A 16,391-nucleotide genomic window follows, 5' to 3' on the forward strand; every position below is an offset into this window, starting at 1 on the left:
AAGCAGTACGAGGGTAAGAGCTTCAACTACTCTTCCCTATTGTGTTGGTGACTACACCCTTGTCGGGAGCTCTACGGGAGGCACCAGCAAACGGTCTTTGATTGAGGAGCTTTCTTCGCGGGAGTAAAGCTATAGGGAAACTATAAAATTCTATCGGACTACAATTTTTGGGCCGAAAATGCGTTTCGGGCACGTCTGGACCTCCGTTTTTCAGAAAGCAGGCGATTTCGAGCACTGCGGGTAAGTTATCGATTCTGTGCAGAACCCTGTTTTAAGAATTGCAGGAAGTCAGATTGACTGTGCAGACACTGTGGGTGTTGCGAAGAGGTCTACAGTTGCCATTGGGTGTATGTATGCACATTGAAGTCACTGGTTATGACATTTGAGAGTACTACAGTACCGCTGTGCAGAAATACTGCAGGTTGTGCAGAAAAACCAGAGTGCAGTTTCTGGTGAAATTGTGTGTTTGGCAAGATGTCTAATGATGGCATAACACAGATTGTGGCTGAGAAGCTGGATAAGAATAACTTCCATGCTTGGAGGTTGAGGTTGACGAACTTCCTGATGGGAAAAGGCTATTGGGACTACATAGAAGGTGAGCATGAAGAGGCACCGGAGATACCGAATATAAATCCAACTGCTGTAGATGTGAAAGAGTTTAAAGACTGGAACCAAGGAGCTAGGAAGGTTATGTATTGGCTATCCATCAGTATACAGGACACCATGATTGGGCATATTCAGGATGCCAAGTCCCCCAAGGAGGCGTGGGACACCTTGGTAAAGCTCTATGAAACAAATACCAAGGCACGTAAGATACAGTTGAAGAATGAACTTCATACTGTGGAGAAAAAGAGCATGTCTGTGAATGACTATGCACTAAAGATAAAGGGTATTGTGGAATCCCTTGCATCTATTGGTGTGTCAGTAGATGATGATGACAAGGTGGAAGTCTGTCTACGTGGTCTCGGGCCACAATACAAGGCGTTCAAGACGTCCATTCAGACTCGGGAAAACATTCCCAACTGTACAGATTTGGTGTCTATGCTAATTATCGAAGAGAAGAGCTTGGGTGAAGACCAACAGTCTTCACAAAGCAAGAACAGTTCAGAGCAACACGCCTTCTACACAGGTAGAGGAGGCAGGATGAGGTCAAGGAGGTGGCCGAACAGGTAATCAGAATTATGGCCGAGCAGCAGCAGCAGCAACAACAACAGTCCCAGAATCAACAACAACAACAACAACACGCAGGTGGAAGAGGCAAATTTAGAGGTAGGGGGAGTCAAAGAGGCCGTAGAAATTGGCAAAGGCAATATAATGATGCACGTGAATGCTATTATTATGGTAAGCCTGGACATGTGCAGGCAGAATGTTATAAGAAGCAGGCTGACATGCAAAATGGGAAAGTGCAGCAAAACAACTATGCATCCTCAAGCAGAAATAATGAGGATAATGAAAGGTTGTTTGTTATGCAGCATGTCGTGAATGCCATGTCTGAAAATGTTGATGCAGCACAAAAAGATAATGTATGGTATGTGGATTCAGGCGCTTCGAACCACATGACGAGTCATGGGGAGTGGTTCAAGGAGATGAAAAACCCGGAAAGACCAGGTTTTGTGGAAACAGGGGATGACACTGCTCATCCAATTGCCCACGTTGGAGATGTGCCATTGTCTATGCAGGATGGCAAAGTGAAGTACCTTGTAGATGTACTTCATGTACCGAATATAACAAAGAATCTGGTTTTAGTTGGCCAGATGATTGAGCAAGGTTTGCAGGTTCGGTTTAACCCTGATGGGTGCTATGTTGAAGATTTCAAAGACAAGTGCAGGTTGATTGCAAAAGGCAACAGAGTGGGCAGAATGTTTACATTGAATGTAGACATACTGAAATGAGTGCTGCGATGTTTGCAAATGGTTCAGGAATTGTTGCAGACACAGACATATGGCATAAAAGAATTGGACATGTGAATGTTCAGAGATTGAATTCTATGCAGACAAAAGGAATTGTGACAGGGCTACCAAAATTTAAAGTGCAAGGTATGCAGAAAATATGTGAAGCATGCCAATTTGGGAAGAAAACAAAGCATGTGTTTCCACGTAACAGATATGTGAGCAGAAATGCACTAGATGTTGTGCATTCAGATGTATGGGGTCCTATGAAGACCATATCTATGGGAGGCTGCAGGTATTATGTGACTTTCATTGATGACCACACAAGGAAAGTGTGGGTATATTTCATGAAGGAGAAGAGTGAGGTGTTCACTCACTTTCAGAATTTCAGAGTTTTGGTTGAAAAGCAAACAGGGAAATATGTAAAGTGCCTAAGGTCAGATGGAGGGGGAGAGTACTTCTCCAATGAGTTCTCTGAATTTTTGAAGAAGAATGGTATTCGGAGACAGTTTACATGCAGATACACTCCGCAGCAAAATGGAGTTGCTGAGCGGAAAAACAGGCACATTGCAGAGATTACGCGAGCATTGATGGAAGAGAAGAATATGCCGCATTGCTATTGGGCTGAGGCTGTTTCTACAGCAGTATACATCATGAATAGGACTCCAACTGCAGCCATACATGATGTAACTCCAGAGGAGAGGTTTACTGGCAGAAAACCAGATTTGTCTCATCTGAAAGTCTTTAGATGCATTGCATATGTGCATGTGCCAGATGAGCTGAGAACTAAGCCGGATCCAAAAGCTGAAAAATGTGTGTTTATTGGATACTCCCTTGAGCAAAAGGGATACAGGTGTTATAACCCTGCTACTACAGGTGAGTTGAGGGTAAGCAGGGATGTTGTCTTTGATGAGATGAGCAGCTGGTATACTGCTGAAAAAGAAGCTGTTGGGACTGATGTGAATGGAAGTGTGGTTGCACAGAATGCAGGTCAGCAATCACAGTCTTTGAGTGGACCAGGAGAGTCCTCATCTAGTGGGTCTGTTGATAGACCATGGAGTGGCAGGCTACGTCATAATACCAGCCCTGCAAATGTGATTAGTACATCACATAAAGGAAAAGAGAAAGTGGTTGAGCCCCTTGGTATGCCTGACATTTTTGCAGGGCATTCTCATGTTGATGGAGAGTCTAGTGGTTCAGATATGAGTCTTGATGAGGAGCTTGGGATTCCAGCTATGAGAACACCTGGTGTAAAGAAGGCTATGGAAGCCATGAATGAAAAGCTGCGAAGATCTGGGAGAGTGAAAAATCCTGTGCAGAGATTTACCTATGATGGTTATGTGGCACATCACTATGCATATATGGCAAAGGTTGTGCAGGTTGTTGAGCCCACATGCATTGATGAGGCTATTGGAAATGTGTGTTGGGAGAAAGCTATGGATGAGGAGATGGATGCACTATATGGAAATGAGATTTGGGATTTAGTGCAATTGCCTGAAGGCAAGAAAGCCATTGGATGCAAGTGGGTGTACAAAGTTAAACATAACAGTGATGGAAGCATAAACAGGTACAAGGCTAGATTGGTAGCCAAAGGATATGCGCAGACATATGGGATTGATTATGAGGAAACTTTCAGCCCAGTTGCCAAGATGGCAACGGTGAGAGTTGTGATAGCAGTGGCTGCGTCAAAGCAATGGTCTTTACATCAGATGGATGTAAAGAATGCATTCTTGCATGGGGATTTGCAAGAAGAGGTGTATATGTTGCAGCCACCTGGTTATGAGGATGTGGGTCACCCCGAGCATGTTTGCAAGTTGAAGAAAGCCTTGTATGGCTTAAAGCAAGCACCAAGAGCATGGTCTGACAAGATTTCTGAATATCTTGTCACTATTGGCTTTCATGTAGCCAATGCAGATTTCTCATTGTATGTGAGACATGGTGATAGAGGAGTTGTGCTTGTTGTCATCTATGTAGAACACCATATTAGGGAATATGGGATTTTCCCACAAGTTTGGGACACGTAGTCAAAAGTTTGGATTAACCATAACTTGAACACCACTAATCCAAAATGAGCGCTTTATAGCTCTTTAGATTCCATTTTTCAAGCGCTTTCCAACGATAGGTCATATGATAGGGTTTTGAGAAACTTACAAACATGTTATCCATGTCCCCTTTTTTAAGTATTCAAAAATGGGAATTGGGAAATTCCCAAATTCACTAATATGGTGTTGTAGATGACTTGATCATTACGGGGGACCATGATGCAGAGATCTTTGATGTAAAGATCTTGCTAAGACAGAAGTTTGAGATGAAGGATCTGGGGGAACTCAGATATTTCGTGGGCATTGAGGTGATTAGGTCACCACATGGTATTGGATTGCTGCAGAGACAGTATGGCTTGGACATGTTGTCCAAGTATGGTATGATAGGCTGTAAGCCTATTTCTGTGCCATTGGATCAGAATGGCAAGTTGAGTGCAGATTCAGGAGAGATGTTGGAGGATCCTACTATGTACAGGAGCATAGTAGGAAGTTTGATATACATGACGATCACCAGACCAGATTTGAGCTACGCTGTTGGGTTGGTGAGTGATCCTACTATGTACAGGAGCATAGTAGGAAGTTTGATATACATGACGATCACCAGACCAGATTTGAGCTACGCTGTTGGGTTGGTGAGTCAGTTTATGCAGGTTCCACGAAAACCGCCTTTGGATGTAGTGAGACGCATACTAAGGTATGTGAAGTCTACTTTGCATTGTGGACTATTCTATGAGACTGGGATAGAGATATGTGTACATGGGTACACAGATGCTGATTGGGCTGGTAGTATCTCAGACAGAAGATCTACCAGTGGCTTTATGTTTTCTTTGGGGAGTGCTGCTATGACTTGGAGTAGCAAGAAGCAGCCTACGGTTGCTCTATCGAGTACAGAGGCCGAGTACAGAGGAGCTGCTATGGCAGCATGTGAGGTAGCTTGGTTGAGAAAGCTACTTGGAGATTTGGGTCTATCAGTGGTGGATAGACAAGTTGTCATTTTCTGTGACAACATTAGCAGTATACAGTTGGCTAGGAACCTAGTCTTTCATGCTCGTACGAAACACATAGAGGTCCACTACCATTTCGTCAGAGAGAAGGTCTTGGCAGGAGACCTTGACCTTGTTTATGCTAGCACAGAGGATCAGGTAGCTGACATCTTCACCAAAGCATTGGGTACAAAGAAGCTCCACAGATTCAGGGCTTCGCTTGGTGTACATGAGATGGAGTTGAGCTCGAGGGGGAGTGTTGAGATATCGAGCTCATCTAGTGAGGCGGTGGACACTGATGACCCGCTTGGGGGATAGGCCCCACACTTACACCACTGGCATGGTTGGTGAGATCTTGGGTGATATGCGGCCAGTGGGATGACAGGCTGTGTGACAGCCATTCTAGAGACTGGCATAGTTATAGTGCTAGCTCATTTAGTCGGGTTCACACTGTTGAGATATCGAGCTGCAAGCAAGAGAACCACAGGAAGCGGTACGAGGGTAAGAGCTTCAACTACTCTTCCCTATTGTGTTGGTGACTACACCCTTGTCGGGAGCTCTACGGGAGGCACCGGCAAATGATCTCCGATTGAGGAGCTTTCTTCGCGGGAGTGAAGCTAAAGGGCAACTATACAGTCCTACGGACTGAAATTTCTACGGACTGAAATTTCTGGGCCGAAAACGCGTTTCGGGCGCGTCTAGACCTCCGTTTTTTCAGAAAGCAGGCGATTTTGAGCACTACGGGTAAGTCATCGATTCTCTGCAGAACTCTGTTTTAAGAACTGCAGGAAGACAGATTGACTGTGCAGACACTGTGGGTGTTGCAAAGAGGTCTACAGTTGCCATTGGGTGTATGTATGCACATTGAAGTCACTGTTGGTGACATTTGAGTGGACTGCAGTACCGATGTGCAGAAAATACAGCATTTGTGCAGAAAAACCAGAGTGCAGTTCTAGTAAAATTGTGTGTTTGGCAAGATGTCTAATGATGGCATAACACAGATTGTGGCTGAGAAGCTGGATAAGAATAACTTCCATGCTTGGAGGTTCAGGTTGACTAATTTCCTGATGGGAAAAGGCTATTGGGACTACATAGAAGGTGAACATGAAGAGGCACCGAAGATACCGGACATAAATCCGACTACTGCAGATGTGAAAGAGTTTAAAGACTGGAACCAAGGAGCCAGGAAGGTTATGTATTGGCTATCCATTAGTATACAGGACACCATGATTGGGCACATTCAGGATGCCAAGTCCCCCAAGGAGGCGTGGGACACCTTGGTAAAGCTTTATGAAACAAATACCAAGGCACGTAAGATACAGTTGAAGAATGAACTTCATACTGTGGAGAAAAAGAGCATGTCTGTGAATGACTATGCGTTGAAGATAAAGGGTATTGTGGAATCCCTTGCATCTATTGGTGTGTCAGTAGATGATGATGACAAGGTGGAAGTCTATCTACGTGGTCTCGGGCCACAATACAAGGCGTTCAAGACGTCTATCCAGACTCGGGAAAACATTCCCAACTTTACAGATTTGGTGTCTATGCTGATTATCGAAGAGAAGAACTTGGGTGAAGACCAACAGTCTTCACAAAGTAAAAACAGTTCAGAGCAACAGGCCTTCTACACGAGTTCAGGAAGAGGACGAGGTAGAGGAGGCCGTGGACGCGGTCAAGGAGGTGGCCGAACAGGTAATCAGAATTATGGCCAGCAGCAGCAGCAACAACAACAGTCCCAGAATCAACAACAACAACAACACGCAGGTGGAAGAGGCAGATTCAGAGGCAGGGGGAGTCAAAGAGGCCGTGGAAATTGGCAAAGGCAATATAATGATGCACGTGAATGTTATTATTGTGGTAAGCCTGGACATGTGCAGTCAGAATGTTATAAGAAACAGGCTGACATGCAAAATGGAAAAGTGCAGCAAAACAACTATGCATCCTCAAGCAGAAATAATGAGGATAATGAAAGGTTGTTTGTTATGCAGCATGTCGTGAATGCCATGTCTGAAAATGTTGATGCAGCACAAAAAGATAATGTATGGTATGTGGATTCAGGCGCTTCGAACCACATGACGAGTCATGGGGAGTGGTTCAAGGAGATGAAAAACCCAGAAAGACCAGGTTTTGTGGAAACAGGGGATGACACTGCTCATCCAATTGCCCACGTGAGATGTGCCATTGTCTATGCAGGATGGCAAAGTGAAGTACCTTGCAGATGTACTTCATGTACCGAACATAACAAAGAATCTGGTTTCAGTTGGCCAGATGATTGAGCAGGGTTTGCAGGTTTGGTTTAACCATGGGTTTAACCCTGATGGGTGTTATGTTGAAGATTTCAAAGACAAGTGTAGGTTGGTTGCAAAAGGCAACAGAGTGGGCAGAATGTTTACATTGAATGTAGACATGCCTGAAATGAGTGCTGCGATGTTTGCAAATGGTTCAGGAGTTGTTGCAGACACAGACATATGGCATAAAAGAATTGGACATGTAAATGTGCAAAGATTGAATTCTATGCAGACAAAAGGAATTGTGACAGGGCTGCCAAAATTTAAAGTGGAAGGTATGCAGAAAATATGTGAAGCATGCCAATTTGGGAAGCAAACAAAGCATGTGTTTCCACGTAATAGATATGTGAGCAGAAATGCACTAGATGTTGTGCATTCAGATGTATGGGGTCCTACGAAGACCGTGTCTATGGGAGGTTGCAGGTACTATGTCACTTTCATTGATGACCACACAAGGAAAGTGTGGGTATATTTCATGAAGGAGAAGAGTGAGGTGTTTACTCACTTTCAGAATTTCAGAGTTTTGGTTGAAAAGCAAACAGGGAAATATGTAAAGTGCCTAAGGTCAGATGGAGGGGGAGAGTACTTCTCCAATGAGTTCTCTGAATTTTTGAAGAAGAATGGTATTCGGAGACAGTTTACATGCAGATACACTCCGCAGCAAAATGGAGTTGCTGAGCGAAAAAACAGGCACATTGCTGAGATTGCGCGAGCATTGATGGAAGAGAAGAATATGCCGCATTGCTATTGGGCTGAGGCTGTTTCTACAGCAGTATACATCATGAACAGGACCCCAATTGCAGCCATACATGATGTAACTCCAGAGGAGAGGTTTACTGGCAGAAAACCAGATTTGTCTCATCTGAAAGTCTTTGGATGCATTGCATATGTGCATGTGCCAGATGAGCTGAGAACTAAGCTGGATCCGAAAGCTGAAAAATGTGTGTTTATTGGATATTCCCTTGAGCAAAAGGGATACAGGTGTTATAACCCTGCTACACGTGAGTTGAGGGTAAGCAAGGATGTTGTCTTTGATGAGATGAGCAGCTGGTATGCTGCTGAAAAAGAAGCTGTTGGGGCTGATGTGAGTGGAAGTGTGGTTGCACAGAATGCAAGTCAGCAATCACAGTCTTTGAGTGGACCAGGAGAGTCCTCGTCTAGTGGGTCTGTTGATAGACCATGGAGTGGTAGGCTACGTCATAATACCAGCCCTGCAAATGTGATTAGTACATCACGTAAAGGCAAAAAGAAAATGGTTGAGCCCCTTGGTATGCCTGACATTTCTGCAGGGCCGCTCTCATGTTGATGGAGAGTCTAGTGGCTCAGATATGAGCCTTGATGAGGAGCTTGGAATCCCAGCTATGAGAACACCTGGTGTAAAGAAGGCTATGGAAGCCATGAATGAAAAGCTACGAAGATCAGGGAGAGTGAAGAACCCTGTGCAGAGATTTACCTATGATGGTTATGTGGCACATCACTATGCATATATGGCAAAGGTTGTGCAGGTTGTTGAGCCCACATGCATTGATGAGGCTGTTGGAAATGTGTGTTGGGAGAAAGCTATGGATGAGGAGATGGATGCACTATATGGAAATGAACCTTGGGATTTAGTGCAATTGCCAGAAGGCAAGAAAGCCATTGGATGCAAGTGGGTGTACAAAGTTAAACATAACAGTGATGGAAGCATAAACAGGTACAAGGCTAGATTGGTAGCCAAAGGATATGCGCAGACATATGGGATTGATTATGAGGAAACTTTCAGCCCAGTTGCCAAGATGGCAACGGTGAGAGTTGTGATAGCAGTGGCTGCGTCAAAGCAATGCTCTTTACATCAGATGGATGTAAAGAATGCATTCTTGCATGGGGATTTGCAAGAAGAGGTGTATATGTTGCAGCCACCTGGTTATGAGGATGTGAGTCACCTCGAGCATGTTTGCAGGTTGAAGAAAGCCTTGTATGGCTTAAAGCAAGCACCAAGAGCATGGTCTGACAAGATTTCTGAATATCTTGTCATTATTGGCTTTCATGTAGCCAATGCAGATTTCTCATTGTATGTGAGACATGGTGATAGAGGAGTTGTGCTTGTTGTCATCTATGTAGATGACTTGATCATTACGGGGGACCATGATGCAGAGATCTTTGATGTAAAGATCTTGCTTAGACAGAAGTTTGAGATGAAGGATCTGGGGGAACTCAGATATTTCTTGGGCATTGAGGTGATTAGGTCACCACATGGTATTGGATTACTGCAGAGACAGTATGGCTTGGACATGTTGTCCAAGTATGGTATGACAGGCTGTAAGCCTATTTCTGTGCCATTGGATCAGAATGGCAAGTTGAGTGCAGATTCAGGAGAGATCTTGGAGGATCCTACTATGTACAGGAGCATAGTAGGAAGTTTGATCTACATGACGATCACCAGACCAGATTTGAGCTATGCTGTTAGGTTGGTGAGTCAGTTTATGCAGGTTCCACGGAAACCGCATTTAGATGCAGTGAGACGCATACTGAGGTATGTGAGGTCTACTTTGCATTGTGGACTATTCTATGAGACTGGGACAGAGATCTGTGTACATGGGTACACAGATGCTGATTGGGCTGGTAGTATCTCAGACAGAAGATCTACCAGTGGATTCATGTTTTCTTTGGGGAGTGCTGCTGTGACTTGGAGCAGCAAGAAGCAGCCTACGGTTGCTCTATCGAGTACGGAGGCCGAGTACAGAGGAGCTGCTATGGTAGCATGTGAGGTAGCTTGGTTGAGAAAGCTACTTGCAGATTTGGGTCTATCACTGAATAGACAAGTTGTCATTTTCTGTGACAACATTAGCAGTATACAGTTGGCCAGGAACCAAGTCTTTCATGCTCATACGAAGCACATAGAGGTCCACTACCACTTCGTCAGAGAGAAGGTCTTGGAAGGAGATCTTGACCTTGTTTATGTCAGCACAGAGGATCAGGTAGCTGACATTTTCACCAAAGCATTGGGTACAGAGAAGCTCCACAGATTCAGAGCTTCGCTTGGTGTACATGAGATGGAGTTGAGCTCGAGGGGGAGTGTTGAGATATCGAGCTCGTCTAGTGAGGCGGTGGCCACTGATGACCCGCCTGGGGGATAGGCCCCGCACTTACACCACTGGCATGGTTGGTGAGATCTTGGGTGATATGCGGCCAGTGGGATGACAGGCTGTGTGACAGCCACTCTAGAGACTGGCATAGTTATAGCGCCAGCTCATTTAGTCGGGTTAACACTATAGAGAACCCGTGTATGTATTGGTTGAGTACCTTTCATATTATGTGTACTCTTATTCTTGTCTATGGTGTGTTGAGTGTTGAGTAGAGAAGAAGAAGATTTTCAGCCTCTCACCTTGTGTGTTCTCTATTAGGGTTTCGTGAGTGTGTGTGTGTGCTTGCAAGAGCTCAAGCTCTCTTCCCCCCTGCATCTTTTCACACACTATAGAGAACCCGTGTATGTATTGGTTGAGTACCTTTCATATTATGAGTACTCTTATCTTGTATATGGTGTGTTGAGTGTTGAGTAGAGAAGAAGAAGATTTTCAGCCTCTCACCTTGTGTGTTCTCTATTAGGGTTTTGTGAGTGTGTGTGTGTGCTTGCAAGAGCTCAAGCTCTCTTCCCCCTTGCATCTTTTCAAAGATTATAGGCCTCCCTGGCTTAGGCCAGCTCTGTGGGATATTGCTTATTCTGTGGGGCCAGTGCTGCATCATCCAAATGACGAGATGATGGGTGGTAGACAAGCCAATAGTGTTTGCATCTCCTAGAATACCACGAGAGATACACCGACATCGGTTGAAGTGGACTAAGGAGATTTGGGTATTTTTAGAGTTGGGTTTAAAATTTGGAGCATTCCCCAGGAGCCTACCTTTAAATGCGGGGGGTTTGGGTATATAGCTAAAAACTGTATAGAGCAATCCCTGGGCAAAGGGGAAGCGGAAAAAGAGGCAAACAAAAATAGGGATAAAAGAAACTCAATCGATTGCTAGTCAGGGGATGGAAGCTAAGGGAAAAGAAATGATGAAAGATAGAGGTGAGGGATAGTCAGAAGGGGAATGGGTCAAGGTAAAAGAGAAAACTTGTGTCAGACAAGCCAAAGTGGAGGCTAGGAAAAGTAATTCCAATCAGGGGGTAGAAGGAAAAGACAACAAATCCCAAGGCAGCTTGAGTCCCTTAATGTATTTACAATCCTTAGACTCCCTTGATGAGGAAGGGTGATAGTGGCCCTTCTTCGGAGCAAAGATTTGATGATCGAGTGGAAGAGGAAACACCCTACCATTACAGTCGTGTGTGATTCATGCCACCCCCAGATCTGATACATATTCTTATTTTTCACCATCAAACGACCATGGATTAGGCCCGTTACACATACCCATGTATGGGCGAGGGAGATTGCATGCCCACGAATTATGGGCGGTGGATACCCCCACCACATCAGCATGGGCAGGCAAGGGTATGGCGATGTGTAATGGGCCTTAGATCGAACGGCTGCCCGCTTCTTGATTTATGCGTTCCCCCCCTGGGAAGAGCTACACATTCAAGCTTATGACTTCTTTAGGAATATGCCTAGTGTCCAAGTGATGGGAAGTTAGATTGCAAATTGCAAACCTAGCTAGGCGTGAACATCGTAGGCTATGGCTTCCACCCTAGTAGTGAAGGACTTAGGCATGTGCAATCAAATGTGCCCCATACCTCACCTTTTACCTACTAAAGCTAGTAATTTAAGTTGAAATTGATCCTTGCAATTAAAACAAAAATTGATCCTAGTAACTTAAATTGAAAATGACCCTAAGTTAAAGCTAGTGCCCCTATAGCTTGAGAGCATGCCCCCCAACCATTGCTGCCATGTAGACTAGAGGGACAATTCTTTGTGGGAGTAACTACATATAACCTGAACCCTCTTCTCAACACACACACATTCACTCAATCTCTCTCTCTCTCTCTCTCTCAAAAGTGAGAACTAGTGCACCTTGTCACACTAAAAGATTGTTTTGATGTATTGGAAGCTTGCAAGGATAATGAGTATCCCCAAACAAGTCTAGTCAATGCCACTAACAAGGAGTGACAAGAATCATTAAAAGCCACTTTAAGGAGGTAGCTCCCACTTTCTCCATCGAAGTTGAGTTCACTACTTGAGTGTGAAACACTGTAGACAACACCTACAAGAGAACTTGCCGCATTGGAGGACTCCTGCAATATTGGTGGGTTAACAAAGACACCCTTAGTGAGACTCTTGCTAAGTTGAGCTTCCACACTACCCCAATAGTAACATGGGAACCATGTATATTCACTAATATCTACCTTCACAAGTCCACGACCATGGTGGCATCCTTTGATTTGAGACTGAGGAGGCAAGCATGAAGCTCCTTCAACAATCTAAGCTCTTGAAAAGAAAAAGGGTATGGCATCCTTTAATTTGAGACTGAGGAGGCAAGCATGAAGCTCGTTCAACAATCTAAGCTCTTGAAAAGAAAAAGGGTATGGTTTTTCAAGGAACATACTCCTTCCCAACTCAAGGAAAATCTCAATAGACTCAAGAAAGTGCAGCTACCAAGGCAGACAATTGGGTAGTTTATCTCATGGAAAAACCATCATTCAAGTGTTTCACACTCCTAAACAAGAGAGAAAAACTTGTGAAGAGCAAGTTTATTTATTTTTTTCTTTTGTTAACGATGGACCCTCCTCAGGCCCATAATTTGAAGGATGCACTAGGCGGCAAGACCCATTGTAATCTTCAAGTAAGGTCCTCGTAAAATTTTGGGCGTAAAAAAAGGCCATGAAAAGTAAATTTTATAAGTAATGGGTTTCACATGAAGGCCAAGGTACCTCTAGGTCGTCAAATTTGAAATCCAAGGCAGGGTGATTTTGTTTTGGTCTTGTTTAATGCAGATATTATTGGGTCAAGTTCCGTGCAGTCACAAATTTGTAGTTGGAGTGGTGTTTCAACTTTGTACGGTGATTGACGTGATCTTCTAATGTATTGCTTATGTCTTGTGCTCACTTTGAATTGTTTTCTATTATAAAAGTTTGTCGAGTTACTTCTAATTTTTGGGGGTTAGTTGCCAAGTTTTGCTCTAATTTTCAACCAGCTCGGGAAAAGGTTACTCGTCGCTATTTGGTAAGACTCCCACATGTGAATGGTGGCTATGCTAAGAGACTCTCCAGTGAGGCATATTTGATCTATGCACCAAGACCCTTGTACCTCATTTGAGCGGTACCTTTGAAACATACTCGCATCAAGCTACACATTCAAGCTTATGACCTCGCCCCTTTCATGAGGGCCCACATTGGGGGGCGGCCGCGCCTAAGCGTAATGTCATACAGGCTCTACTTGCCCAATGAAGCCTGTTCGTTAAACGCGCTTTTGACTGGTTCGCTTTCAGCAGCCTATATTACGTTCCTTTATTGGACGCAAAGGCACACCTCTTCTTACATAGAGCTTGCGTTCTCTGTTGAGTACCTGTGGTGTTTGGAAGCACTTCTCTCTCTCTCTCTCTCTCTCTCTCTCTCTCTCTCAAGCGCGCGCGCACACACACTCCTCTCACAAGCTGCTACATCCCGGCCACCTCTTCTGATTGTTCCTGCTAATCATTCATTCATGAAGTCTTTACTCCTGTTCCTTGTCGTGATCTTGAGCTCGCAATTGGCACTGCAAGCTTTGGCGTATAGTAATGATTGGAATGCAAGTAATTGCAACGAGCTTCTGAGCAGCTTGGACATCCCGGCGGACATAGAGGTGCCGTCCGGACAGAAGCTACAAGTGGCGTACTACGCAGACGGGCTGCAGCACTACTCCTTCAACGGCTCCGACTGGTTGCTCTTCAACGCTACGGCGGACCTCTACCCGCTTGAAGGCAACAGAAGCAGAAGTGGATCGCAGGTGGTGGGCGGGCGCAAGCTGGGCGGCGGCCACGTCGCGGCAAAGAAGTCGGTGAAGAAGGTTGTTGCAGGGCAGCACTTCTTTTTGGCGCACCCGGACGCAGCCGGAGGGCAGCCCTCGTGGGAGACGTACCTGCCCACCTCCAGCCTCGTCACTGCCCGCTCTCTGCAGGCCGTCACCGTCGACCCCGACAGCATCACCTGGAACCTCTTCGAGGCCACCTCCCATAGCGGCAACAAGTAAGCTCTCGTCACTTTTAATCAAGACTACAATTTAAATCCTAACATATCAAAATGGGAAAAACCACCTCTGCGGAAGCTCTATATAAGCCCACATGGTCTAGACTTGATATCAGCTTCACGCAGTTGGTGTGAATCTATAGATTCTGTCCTCATTGTGACCCAAGTTGTCAATGTCCCTCAGCTACGGGGTGAGCATAATGGGATCTACGGTCCACATCACCCCACCCTATTATATCTACGATCAAGAGTCGGGGATAACCTCGAATCTTGATCTTGATTTTCTAAAAAACCTCGATTTGCAGGCACAACCCTCCGGATTCAAATGGGGCATCCCAAGCTTCCAAGCACAACGCTCTACCTTACGCTCATATGCGATTTGTGAAATATAAGCAAATCAAGGTCATCTATAATGTGAACCCAACATCGCCGGTGGCACGAACGAATCTCAACCTAGAAGTAATCTGAGCTGCTCGAGATTAGATTACTTGAAGCCTAGCTCATTGTTACCTTTCATCTTGTCTCCGCTCCAAGCATAAAGCCTAGTTCAAAAAGTTATTAAAAAATTCTCGAAATTTAAAGCTAATGATGACTTTGGAAGGAAGGAAGGGAAAACATGAAAATAAAACGCTATGGATGTCCATGGGCAAGCCCCAAAAGTAGGGTTGCATGAGTGGGTTTGCTAGTCTAATAGCAAAGGGGCTTCCAAACCTCACTTAGAAGTAACATCGTTCTTCAATCTTTCAAAACCAATAAAGGTGCATAGTGACCTTGGTACTTATCTCAAAATTATGATGATCATGTGTAGGGACTTGCTTGGCGCCGTCACATACTTACAACGACTTGCATCCAAAGGTGGCCTACCTCCTTCCACCACAACTGGTGCTAAATCTGGGGATGTGCATGTCACCCCGTACTCCATTATATATGTCTTCTACATCAAGGCTGACTAATTCACCCAAGAGTCCAAAGTTGTGATATTATCCATTCTCTTGTGTAAAGGCATCTTCCCAAGCCACTACTTCACATTGTTTATTTACCAACTTTTTCTATGTCTATTCACTATCTGTAGTAGTCATGTAACCTAATTAGATACTTTGCACATTATTAATTATATCATGCCATTGGCACCATGACTCTTGTATTCAAAATTGAAATTTAAGCAATGGCAATGTTTCAACCTTTAATATAAATGAACAACATTAGACATAAGCAATGAAGTATTTTGAATCACTTTAACAAAATGCCATTGTAGGTTGCTTCTTGTTGGTCCAAGAAAAAGAATCTAAACCAAGTGAGATATAAAACCCAACTATCGATTCCCTTGAATCATTGTTATCTCCAGCCCAATTTGAATAGCACCAACCCATCAATGTATCACGCTTGTTGCATGTGATGGTGCATGTGAGAGTACCCGTGCATGTGAGAGTACCCTTGATGTACGTAAGTACCCGTATCCCTTGCTTCCATTGACCACTCTCACGTGGCCTATTAGAGAATCTATTCATCACACCAACTGTAAAGCTCATATAAAGTCTAATGTTTATGAGAAAGATTAAACTCCCCACCACACGCTTCTTGTACTTCTTGTTGTCTATAAGTGGTGAAGCATCCTCAACAAAAAGCTTCATGTTCACCTCCAAAATCATAAATATGGGCTTAAAGCTAGTCATCTCAAATGCTTTAAGATTTAACCAAGCATACTCTTGCTATATGAAATGAAGATCTTAGGTAGATCCTACCAAACTATAATCCCAAACGTAAATGCATGTCTAACCCAAGTTTGTCGTCTGATGGTTTGTTGCAAGATCAAGGTGTCTAGTTTTATCCAGTTTCTGCTGGACTGGGACAATTCTTGGAGAGCAAATTTTGGGGGCAAGGTACTTAAAATGAGATCAAGAAAATAATAGAAAATACGCTTGCCCTTAAATTAACCCAATATAACTTAAATTAATATAAATTAGTCTAATTAATCAAAATTAATCAAAAATATGATGAAATGATAAACAAATGATCTTTCCATTCTTAGAGTGATCCAATTTATTTTTCCATAGATGCAC

General features: G+C 44.1%; 1 protein-coding gene across 1 annotated transcript; it reads left to right on the top strand.

Moving 5' to 3' along the window:
* Positions 1 to 13,656: 13,656 nt before the first annotated feature.
* LOC147628761 (uncharacterized) lies at positions 13,657 to 15,321 on the top strand. Its single transcript, XM_086814241.1, has 2 exons — positions 13,657 to 14,331; positions 15,140 to 15,321. The coding sequence occupies exons 1-2, from the start codon at positions 13,811 to 13,813 to the stop codon at positions 15,282 to 15,284; spliced, it is 666 nt and encodes a 221-aa protein (XP_086670367.1). The 5' UTR covers positions 13,657 to 13,810; the 3' UTR covers positions 15,285 to 15,321.
* Positions 15,322 to 16,391: the final 1,070 nt, after the last annotated feature.

The sequence above is a fragment of the Cibotium barometz genome, chromosome 19 (genome assembly GCF_041138505.1).
Source record: "Cibotium barometz isolate CiBa-2024 chromosome 19, ASM4113850v1, whole genome shotgun sequence".
Lineage (NCBI taxonomy): Eukaryota > Viridiplantae > Streptophyta > Polypodiopsida > Cyatheales > Cibotiaceae > Cibotium > Cibotium barometz.

Bases quoted from the DNA above. Each gene is read 5' to 3' on its own strand.
- LOC147628761 (XM_086814241.1), top strand. From the start codon at position 13,811: ATGAAGTCTTTACTCCTGTTCCTTGTCGTGATCTTGAGCTCGCAATTG. The intron at 14,332-15,139 runs GTAAGCTCTCGT...GATCATGTGTAG, and splicing joins ACCTCCCATAGCGGCAACAA to GGACTTGCTTGGCGCCGTCA.